At 35.3% G+C, this 10,449-nt stretch overlaps 1 protein-coding gene across 1 annotated transcript in view; it reads left to right on the top strand.

Annotated features, from left to right (window-relative positions):
* LOC107559250 (transcription factor E4F1) overlaps positions 1-9,532 on the top strand; it is a 16,529-nt gene extending 6,997 nt beyond the window's left edge. Inside the window, exons 3-11 of the mRNA XM_016243001.1 lie at positions 833-942; positions 3,223-3,447; positions 3,532-3,646; positions 3,736-3,953; positions 4,044-4,242; positions 6,630-6,781; positions 7,661-7,723; positions 7,843-9,112; positions 9,360-9,532. Coding sequence (XP_016098487.1) covers positions 833-942; positions 3,223-3,447; positions 3,532-3,646; positions 3,736-3,953; positions 4,044-4,242; positions 6,630-6,781; positions 7,661-7,723; positions 7,843-8,193 — 1,433 coding nt within the window. The 3' untranslated portion in view covers positions 8,194-9,112; positions 9,360-9,532. The remainder of the gene's footprint in view (positions 1-832; positions 943-3,222; positions 3,448-3,531; positions 3,647-3,735; positions 3,954-4,043; positions 4,243-6,629; positions 6,782-7,660; positions 7,724-7,842; positions 9,113-9,359) is intronic.
* Positions 9,533-10,449: the final 917 nt, after the last annotated feature.

Here is a 10,449-nt window from a genome sequence, read left to right as displayed (position 1 = left end):
AATCAGTTTTAATGTCCAGCTGCGCAGATGGGGCTCGTTCTAACACTGCGTTACAATGTGCTATTCTATGACATTAGCGATGTAATTTACACTATTTCATTTAATTAATTATTTCAAGACATGTAAAGAATTTTTGCTCATTTATGTGGGCCGTGCCAAGCATGGTTGCAATGTGTTCATTGTCAAACTCCAAAATCAGATTATTTTTAATTCTTAAAAAACGCCATTATTTTATTTGAAAAAAATATATATATATAAAAAAAAAATATATATATATATATAATATATATTTTATTAACAAAATATTTTAGTTTGTCTTTTATATTTTTTTCATTCGATCAGATAAGATTTTAAGCTATCATATGGTCAAGTTACAATGTGCCCCTCAGATGTTACAATGTGTTCCACCTACGGGGCATGTTGTCACATTTCACGTCCATTTGAACAAGACAACGCTTGAATGCTGCCTGAACAAGAAACCTCCTTACTGAAGGGAAAGTGTTGACTGGTGTCGCTCACTATCTCGCGAATGGAGATATGGCCGTTCAAAGTTTCAATGGTTTTCCATAGACTTAAGCTTTAAAGCGTTTCATCCAGGGGGCAAATATCGGCGACAGGCTCATATCGGCCGAAAATATCGGCAAAACGATATATCGGTCGGGCTCTAGTTATGACCACCTTTTATTTAGTATTGCAAGGTCAAAAAAATGCATGAATAGATAAGATATATACCGTGCATTCAGAAATTGATGGTGAGTGTTCATTTCATGCTGACATTTTTATTTTTATTTAGCTGGTTTGTTTTCTGATTGTATTGCTGTTATCATTCTAGAAGTTGAGCCGGCACCTCCTGAACCTGAGAAGGAGCACATTCCTGTGGTGAGGGTTGTGGAAGCTGGTCAGGAAATCTTCCAGATCGAGGTGGTAGGACAAGTGCAACAGGTACGAGACTAACAAAACTAGCACGTTGATTTCAAATATTTTTGGCGCAGAAAAGCATGTTGAATTTCACTGATTCAAAAAGCATGAACAGTTCAATTGTATTTTTGGGAGCTGCAAATTTTTTTGGACCAAAAGTTGATATTTCTTTTTGCCTTCCCAACATTGATAAGATCATATAATTCATTTTTATTATTATGATTTTTTATAATATTTAAAGGGCTCATGAACTTCCTTCGTTTTTCACTTTGTACTGTTCTCTTAGGTCCACTTATAATGTTATCAAAACACCCGCTGCTATGATTGGCTAATAGTTGTGTATGTTTGACAGCTTCTTCCCTTACAGATGGCGCTGCTGTGATTTAGGTTAAAAATGCATAAATACTCGGTACATATCAAGCGATCGGTAATAACAGACAAAGCTATAGTGAGCACGTAATAAAAACAGTTACTCACACTTGTGTGGTGCGACATCAGATCCAATATAGTCGGTACAGCATTATCTTTTAGTTTCATTCTTTCTGAAAATCCTGTGTCGAATTGTGCCTTGGTTGTAAACGAATCTATTAGATATCCATGAACTATTATGAGAAAATATAATTCAACAAAGAACAAAAGTATATTTTTAAACAGTGTTGGGGAGTAACTAGTTCAAATAAATAAATAAAAACAAATAAATTAATACATTTAATTAATTAAATAAATAAAAAACAAATGTAACTGTAATCTGTTACAGTTACTGAGAAAAATGTGTAATTAAATTAGTTACTTATGAAAATGTTTAAGGGTTAGTTCACCCAAAAATGAAAATTATCCCATAAATTATTCACCCTCAATGCATCCTAGGTGTATATGACTTTATTCTCTCGGACGAATCCAGTCGGGAGTTATATTAAAAATGGCATCAGTCCTTCTTTCAGACGAATCCAGTCGGAGTTATATAAAACTTTCTTTGATCTTTCAAGCTGTTTAATGGCACTCAGTGGGTGTTGCAGTGCTTCAGTCCAAAATAAGTGAAATAAAAGTGCATCCATCCATAATAAAAAGTGTCTCACACGGCTCCGGGGGGTGAACAAAGGCCTCCTGTTGCGAATCGATGTGTTTTTGTAAGACAAATATCCATATTTAAAATGTAATAATCAATTTAATCTAGCTTGTGCTCACTGTTGTAAACGGTGCATGCGCAGCGCTGAACTCATACGTCATCTGCCCAGAGCAGCTTCCATGTACAACTGTTGGCGCAAGCTACAATAAAGTGATTATTACTTTTTAAATATGGTTATTTTTCTTACAAAAACGCATCGATTCGTTACAGGAGGCCTTTGTTCACCCCCTGGAGCCGTGTGAGACACTTTCTATTTTTATGGATGGGCGCTTTTTATTTCACTTCTTTTGGACTGAAGCTCTGCAACACCCGCTGAGTGCCATTAAACCGCTTGAAAGATCAAAGAAAATGTTTTATATAACTCCGACTGGATTCGTCTGAAAGAAGAAAGTCATATACACCTAGGATGCATTGAGGGTAAGTAATTTATGGGATAATTTAAATTTTTGGGTGAACTATCCCTTTAACAATTACAAAGGGGTTACATCTGAATATTTTCACACACACATACAGATTTGATTGATTTCTTTCCCAAATTGCATTGACCGCTCTAAAATATGAGACACCAATGTTTTAGGAGTTTAGTACACAGAATTGGACTATTTGATAACTGTTTTAATTTCTATTTGGGTTTATGTATATGCCAGTGTTTCCTGTCATAGCTATGCAAAGATTTGATTTCAAAAACAGTATCATAGCTATTAAACTATATCTGGTTATGCTTTTAAATCCGTATTTAACCTCAGAGCGATCTCAAAGTAAAAAGAGTTGCTAAAGTCTGATTAGTGCTTTAAAATGTAATTATTATAATAATTCAAGAGATGAAGGATTTGGAAAGTCTGACAGTAATCAGTGTTGAGCACTACTGTAAGGTAAAAACCCTTCCTGCTTTAAATGATTCAAAATGAGTAATGGTTGAAAACATTAGAAATTTAGAAAAGTAATCAAATGTAATCAGTTACATTACTTTAATAAAGTAATTGAAATAGTTACACTATCTGTTACATTTTGAATTGGTTAACTTGTAATCTGTAAGCTATTACATTTCCAAAGTAACCTTCCCAAAACCGAGTATAAAATATCATTTATCTAGATAAATGCTGTAAAAATTGTTGTTCATTGTTAGTTAAGGCTGACCAAATCATTACTAATGTTATTACTGACAACATCTAACACAGGTCGTGTCACAGCCTCAAACTGTGACTGTGGTTGAAGCCGACAATCTAATCTGCCAGGCCATCATAAACTCTGGCATCGCGCTGGAGACCGAAGCCACCGAGGCGGCCGAGCAGGCAGAGGCCCGGTCACCTAAAGCAGTCCTGCAGGCTCCTGAGACTGACGCCAGACTCACTGAGATCCAGGTGACGGAGGAATGTGTGGAGACTGTGGCCGAGGAAACGCAAGTGAGTTTCTTAGATTGTGACGGCATGTTTTATTTCAATAAAACAACACAGATGAGACTTCAAACTGTATTTTATCCATTGTAGGATTCGTCTGTGAAGGAAGACGAACCTGTCGAGTCAAAATTATACCAATGTCCTCACTGTGAGCGCATGTTCAAGACATTGACCTACCTGAGGCTCCATGTCAAAGGGCATGTTGGTACGCCCCATTCAAAGCAGTTTATTCATTACCAATCTATAATATTTGTGTAATGGCTGAGCCTCTGAATGTTTTTTTCCCTTCCTCAGGTTACAAGCCGTTTAAGTGCCTAACATGTCAGAAGGAGTTCCTGACGGGCTACGTGCTGAAGAAACACATGGAGATGCACGTCAGCGAGCGGCGCTACAAATGCGGAGAGTGCGGCAAACAGTTTAAAGCCATCGGACACGTGCGGGAACACATGAGAGCACATTCAGACGAGAGGCCGTACCACTGCAGCTTCTGTGACAAGAGCTACAAGACCAGGGTGAGGTCAACATGCAGAAACAATATGCAAACACAGTCCTTAGGTTTTACATTGTCATCTTTAAGCCATCGCATGTCTGTTGTGTTCCAGAATGCTCTGCAGGTCCACCACCGCACTCATGGCGAGGAAAAGCCATACGTGTGTCCGCACTGCTCCCGTGGCTTCCGGGAAAAGAGCGCTTTGGTGCGGCACATCCGACAACACACGGGAGAAAAGCCCTTTAAGTGCTCAAACTGCGGCCGGGGCTTTGCTGAGCATGGCACGCTCAACCGTCACCTGCGAGCTAAAGGTTCATAAACACGATTCACTAAAATTATGTATTAATTAATCATTAAAATTATTAAAACTGAAGTGAATGTTAGAAAACAACTAGTACACATTAGTAGGACTTATAATGTGTTTTCTGGCATATTAAAAGTCCTAATTATAAGCTGCAAAACTTTCTAAAGAACAGATTCACTGTTGGATATGGATATCCTAAATGTTTTTTTTTAATTTATTTATGATATCCATATACAGAATGTGGATATCTGAAATGATTAAATAATGATTCATTTTATTATTAATAAAATTATTCAAATGGATTGTAATTAATAATGATGAAAATCTATGGTCACCAAAGCTGAATTTATTTGATCAAAAATACAGTAAAAACAGTAATGTTGTGAAATATTATTACAATTTAAAATACCGGTTTTCAATTTCAATATATTTTAAAATATTTATTCATTTGATTCAAAGCTGAATTTTCAGCATCATTACTCCAGTCTTCAGTGTCACATGATCAGAAATTCTAATATGCTGATTTGATGCTCAAGAAACATTTATTATTAACATATGAACATTTTATGTTAAAAACTGTTTTGTTTATAATGGAGAATATGAATATCAGAAAGTATTTTGTATTGAATTGAACTCATTTTTAAGCATCTCTTGAAATGTGTCTATTATGGTTCAAAACAAAACAAAATGGACTGTAAACCAGTGTTATTTCAGTATGGTTCATATAGTTTCATAGTTTTTGTTAATATTTTGAATTCGATTTCATTTGTATATTTTCTGCTTTTGCTTTCATTTTAAAAATGTCTATATAGTATTTATTATAATTTAGTTGTAGTTATGACTATATAACTATAACTTTAGTTGTATTATAGTGCTTCAACTTAAGCTAAACGAAAATGAGAAACAATGCCTTGGCAACTAGCTGAAATAAAATAAGTTTAAGCTTTTAAAATACTTTCTTTCAAGTAACGAAAATGTACATTAATGCATTTTTTGCATTTATTTAGATGACGCTTTTATCGAAAGCAACTTATAGTCTGAAGGATCATGTGACACTGAAGAATGGAGTAATGATGCTGGAAATTCAGCTTTGAATCACAGGAATACATTACATTTTAAAATATATTCAAATAGAAAACTTAAAGTAATAGTTTACAATATTACTCTGTTACTCTTTTTACTGTGTTTTTGATCCTGTAAATGGAGCCTTGGTGAGCATAATAAACATTAAAATGTCTAGCTAAACTTGTGTGTGTGTATATATATATATTAGTGCTGGGCGGTATGACCAAAAATTTATATCACGGTGTTTTTCAAAATTATACCGGTTTCACGGTACATGACGGTGTATTTTTTTTTCATGCATGACCGGGTGTTAACCATATTTTCTACTGATTGAGAGAGGAAATACTGCAGTATATTGACTTAGAATGCCCTATTTTACTGTCATGATGAGTGAATATTGTCAAAAAATACCACACTAAATAGTGACTAAACACGACCCCTTTTAATACATGTTAACCAGGGGTCACTCATTTATAAATCGCAGCATCGTCTGATAAAATCATCGTGCATGTACACTAAAGAGCGGCTATGCGGTTGTTTAGGCTAGATTACTTTTTTGTCTCATGCAGCGCACTGCCTGCGTCTGAGTAACAAACTAAAAAAAACAACAAACAAAAAACTGCATGTGATATTAACAGACGAACTACGCTCATATTTATAATTCCAAAAAATCAGTAAGCGACAGGTGCTAGGAAACACTGTTTTGTACTCATTTATTGACGACGGTTCACTTTTGGGGGGTTTTCCACTGGGTACAGTACCTGGTACTTTTTTTAGTACCACTTCGGTTGGGGTTCCAAGTGAACCGTACCGTTACCAAAACGTGACGAGTAAACTCTGCTGATCACGGATTGGCCGGAGAGAATCGTCACTACCTGCGTCACTGAACTTGCGACACAAACACAACAGAACTGCTAGATTTAAATCAGCACAGCCAGCGAAGGATCGAACACAACTGTTTTGAACGAGCGCACCTTTTTTTTAACAACCAAAAAGTTTTGTTGTCTGTTGCGGAAGTACAGACGTTCCTCTCGTTGATAGCAGAGGAGCGGATCCAGCAAGAGCTTGATGGGGCGATGCGGAATGAAAAAGTTTTTTTTAGGAGTCGTGGTAATAGAGGCGGCGCAACTATAACTGCAGTGGAAACGCAAACCGTACTGAACCGTACCGAGCCGAGTTGTACCACGCAGTGGAAAAGCGCCATAATATATATATATTTAATTCTGGAATTCCTCTCTAAAACATGAGAACACTCGAGAGACTCATTTAAGCTATTTTTAGACATCATGAAGTCTTACAGTGACTGTATATGTGTGTGTGTGTGGTCAGGAGGCTGTTTTGCTGTGCAGCAGAAGGACTCTGAACCCGCGGGGAACTCTGAGGAGCAGGAGCTGTCGGCTGAGATCGTATCAGACGACCCTCATGCTGTGCTGGTGGAGTTCTCCTCAGTGGTGGCCGACACTCAGGAATACATCATAGGGGTAAACCGCACGTGGGCTATGTATGCTTATGTGACTTGATGTGCTGAGGTGACTAATGTGTTGCTGATCATGTGTGTAGATATGATATGATGATATGAAAATTATTATATGAACAACATGTACATTCAACAAAAAAGATCAATAAAATGATTTAAATAGGTTGTAATTAATAATGAAGACAAATCTAACCCGTTTTATGTCTTTTTTGTTTTAATTCATTTCATTTATTTCTTATTTTTTTTATATCATTACGTCTGCAATATTACTTGATTTTCACTATCTTCCACCACTTGTTACATTATCATTCAAAAGTTTGGGGTCATGTTTTTGAAATAAGTCTCTTATACTCACCAAAGCTGCATTTATTTGCTCAGAAATACAGTGAAATATTATTGCATTTTTGTTTCAATGTAATTCATTTCTTTGATGAAAAGCTGTATTTTCAGCATCATTACTCCAGTCTTCAGTGTCACATGATCAGTCAGAAATCATTCTAATATACTGATTTGCTGCTCAAGAAACATTTTTATTATTATCAATGTTGAAAACAGTTGTGCTGCTTCATATTATTGTTGTGGAAACCATGATTTTGAATTGAAAATTCAAAAGAACAAGATTTATTTTGTAACTTTTAATGTCACTTTTGATCAATTTAATGCATCCTCGCTAAATAAAAGTATTCATTTCCCTTTTTTTAAAGTCATTCTGACCCCAACCTTTCAAACACTAGTGTATATTTAATTATATTTTATAATAAATAATATGGATGGCCAAAACTAAAGATTTAAAAATATATATGATAAAGATAGTTGTTGCAATACAGTGACTATAATTTAGTTTCAAATATAGATTTTGTGTTTGATTATGTGTTTTTTTCAGCCACCAGCTGAGGAAGCAGCTCAAGGGGAAGAAGTGGCAATAATTCAAGACAATCAGCAGCAGGTCATTTTTCAAATTTCCCTCACATCAATGTCAACCTAAAGCAAATATTAGCAAGATTAAAAAAGGACAGTTTGTCATCTAAATGGAGTAACCATATTGATCGATGTGTCTGACCTCAGATGGACCGTCACATCATGAAGGTGGTGCAGCAGATCGTCAGCCAATCGCACGGAGGCCACCAGATCATCGTGCGTAACATAGCCGCAGATGAGACCCCTGGCATCTCGGACTGTGGAGACACCATCACCATCGCCACACCTGAGAGCTTGACCGAGCAGGTGGCAATGACACTCGCAAATGCCATAAGCGACGGCACCATCCTCACTACGACAACAGAGGGTGCCGTGGAGATGCCCCACACCACAGTTACCATGGTAACAGCTGAGAACGTTGAGACAATGGAGCAGGAGGAGCAGTACCTCATCGCTTCACCCGACGAAATGGAAATCCAGACCGTGGTAGTGGTCTAAGATGCAGGTTCTGTTAATTGAATATGTTTTGTTTGTTACATGAACAGCCGTGTAGCATTTCGGTTCTCTGGGAGGCCTTAATCCACATGTTTTGCACTGCAAGATGGATTCATAACTTTTGCTTATGGAAACTTTCAAAAGTTTGTGTTTTGGGTTTTAAACGGATTGTTTTCAAGCTGCAGGTTATACTAAAGAACTGATGCCATTTTCAGTAGACGGCAAAACCATGTTTTTTTTCTATATCAGTTTTTCTCTCTGTTGCATGGCATATAATCATATACGACTTTCATCATGAATATGTAACATGGCATGTTGCCACCAATAACAGGGCCCATAAAACACCTGGCAGGGAACGAAAGTATAAAACATTAAATATATTTTTATGTACCTCTGTATTTCTTCGTTCAATGACCAGTTCTTAGTAATCCATAATTTATACAGTCATCTAAGGAATTATTCTGGCCTCAAAAAGCACGTCAGTGTTATTGACTGAACCTGTAAAGTAATATTTTGTCCCTCAGTTTGTAAAAACAAACAAAAATCAAATGGAAGTCTATGGAGCAAGACTTTCTGGAGGGTTTAAAAGCAGATTAGTATATGCTAAATATACAAATATAGATGTGCTTTTTCAGTAGGACTTGCAATGAACTTTCAGTTATAACTTACTGACATAATACCTGCACATTTTTTATGTTATTCTGCTGTTTTGTTGTTTACGATCCTAACAGGAGTTCGGATATATTTTTGCCCATTGAGGCTAATAAGCATTTCTGATCACTGTGGTGATCATATTAATGTGTATAATTCATTTTTGATTGAAATCAACAGTTCAAAAGATTGAGCTTGTGATTGATGCAGTGTGTGTTTCAGTCTACAAGCCCGCATGACTTATATCGGCTTGAGAGTTGGCAAGCATGAGGTTGATGTTTTTTTCTTGATGTTATTCTGCTGTTTTGTTGTTTACGATCCTAACAGGAGTTCGGATATATTTTTGCCCATTGAGGCTAATAAGCATTTCTGATCACTGTGGTGATCATTTTAATGTGTATAATTCATTTTTGATTGAAATCAACAGTTCAAAAGATTGAGCTTGTGATTGATGCAGTGTGTGTTTCAGTCTACAAGCCCGCATGACTTATATCGGCTTGAGAGTTGGCAAGCATGAGGTTGATGTTTTTTTCTTATATCCAGTGTGAAGTGATAGATCGAGGTGGGGGACACTTCATTTTGGCAGATCGGGGGCATAATGAAGCTCTGGTCACCTTCACTATCTGTTCTCCCTCCCATCAGCTCATCAGTGCTTTGCCCCTTCAGGCCGTCACATATACCCATATATAATGACATGTTTCTTTTATTTTCTGCTATAATTGAATCCCTGACGTGACTTGCAAATGATCCGTTAAAAAACTGTACCCTGTGGTTTGACAAGTTTCAGAGTGATATTAAATAGGATTATCAAGGGTCATCTTGTAGTATCCAATGTCTTTTTTAAGACACTGTTTTGTTTTTGCATTAACTCTTTATTATAGCCAGAAAAAGCACTTGTAACCCCATTATATCCCCAAAATCAAAAGAAATACAAATAAAATTGTTTGTATTAATAATTAGGAGCATTATTTAATTATTTTGACAATTAAGCACAATTTCTACTTGTAAAAAAAAAAATCGAATTTTCATTATTTTAATACCTTAATTTATTTGAAAGATTTTTTTTTTAAATGGTTTCATTTTACTTTTACTTTTTACTTTTTAGTTTTGTGTTATTTGTTTTATGTTTATTAAAATTTTATATAATTGGTTTTTATTTTGTATTTAAAATGAATGAAAATGTTAAATTTTTGTTTAGTTTTATTTAGTTTAATTTTACATTTAATTTTTTTGTTTGAAATGTAATTTTTTAGTTTACTTTGTACTTTGTTTTTTGTTGATTTTGTTTTTATTTTTAATTTTTTTACATTTCTTTTATTTAAATGCTATATATATGTTTTTATATTCAAAATAGTTTTGTTTTACTTTTTTTAATTTGTTTTATTTATATATTTTTTGTTTTCTTTTGTGACCAAAACATTTTATTTATTTTTTTATACATGTTTTAGGAGATGTGCCCTTTTATTCAAAGTTACTTTCAGTATATTTACTTACAGGGAAGTAAACAAAGTACTTTGTGTTTTGTTTGCTTCCATATACCATAAGGTCACAAGTGGGCTGCTCTTTCTTTGCAGAGGTCAAACCAGCAACAAAGATCATTACTTTTTG

Source organism: Sinocyclocheilus grahami, unplaced genomic scaffold (assembly GCF_001515645.1).
Source record: "Sinocyclocheilus grahami isolate Dianchi unplaced genomic scaffold, SAMN03320097.WGS_v1.1 scaffold679.1, whole genome shotgun sequence".
Classification (NCBI taxonomy): Eukaryota; Metazoa; Chordata; class Actinopteri; order Cypriniformes; family Cyprinidae; genus Sinocyclocheilus; species Sinocyclocheilus grahami.
Note: the sequence above shows the minus strand (reverse complement) of the source record. Positions and strands in the feature narration are given on the sequence as shown.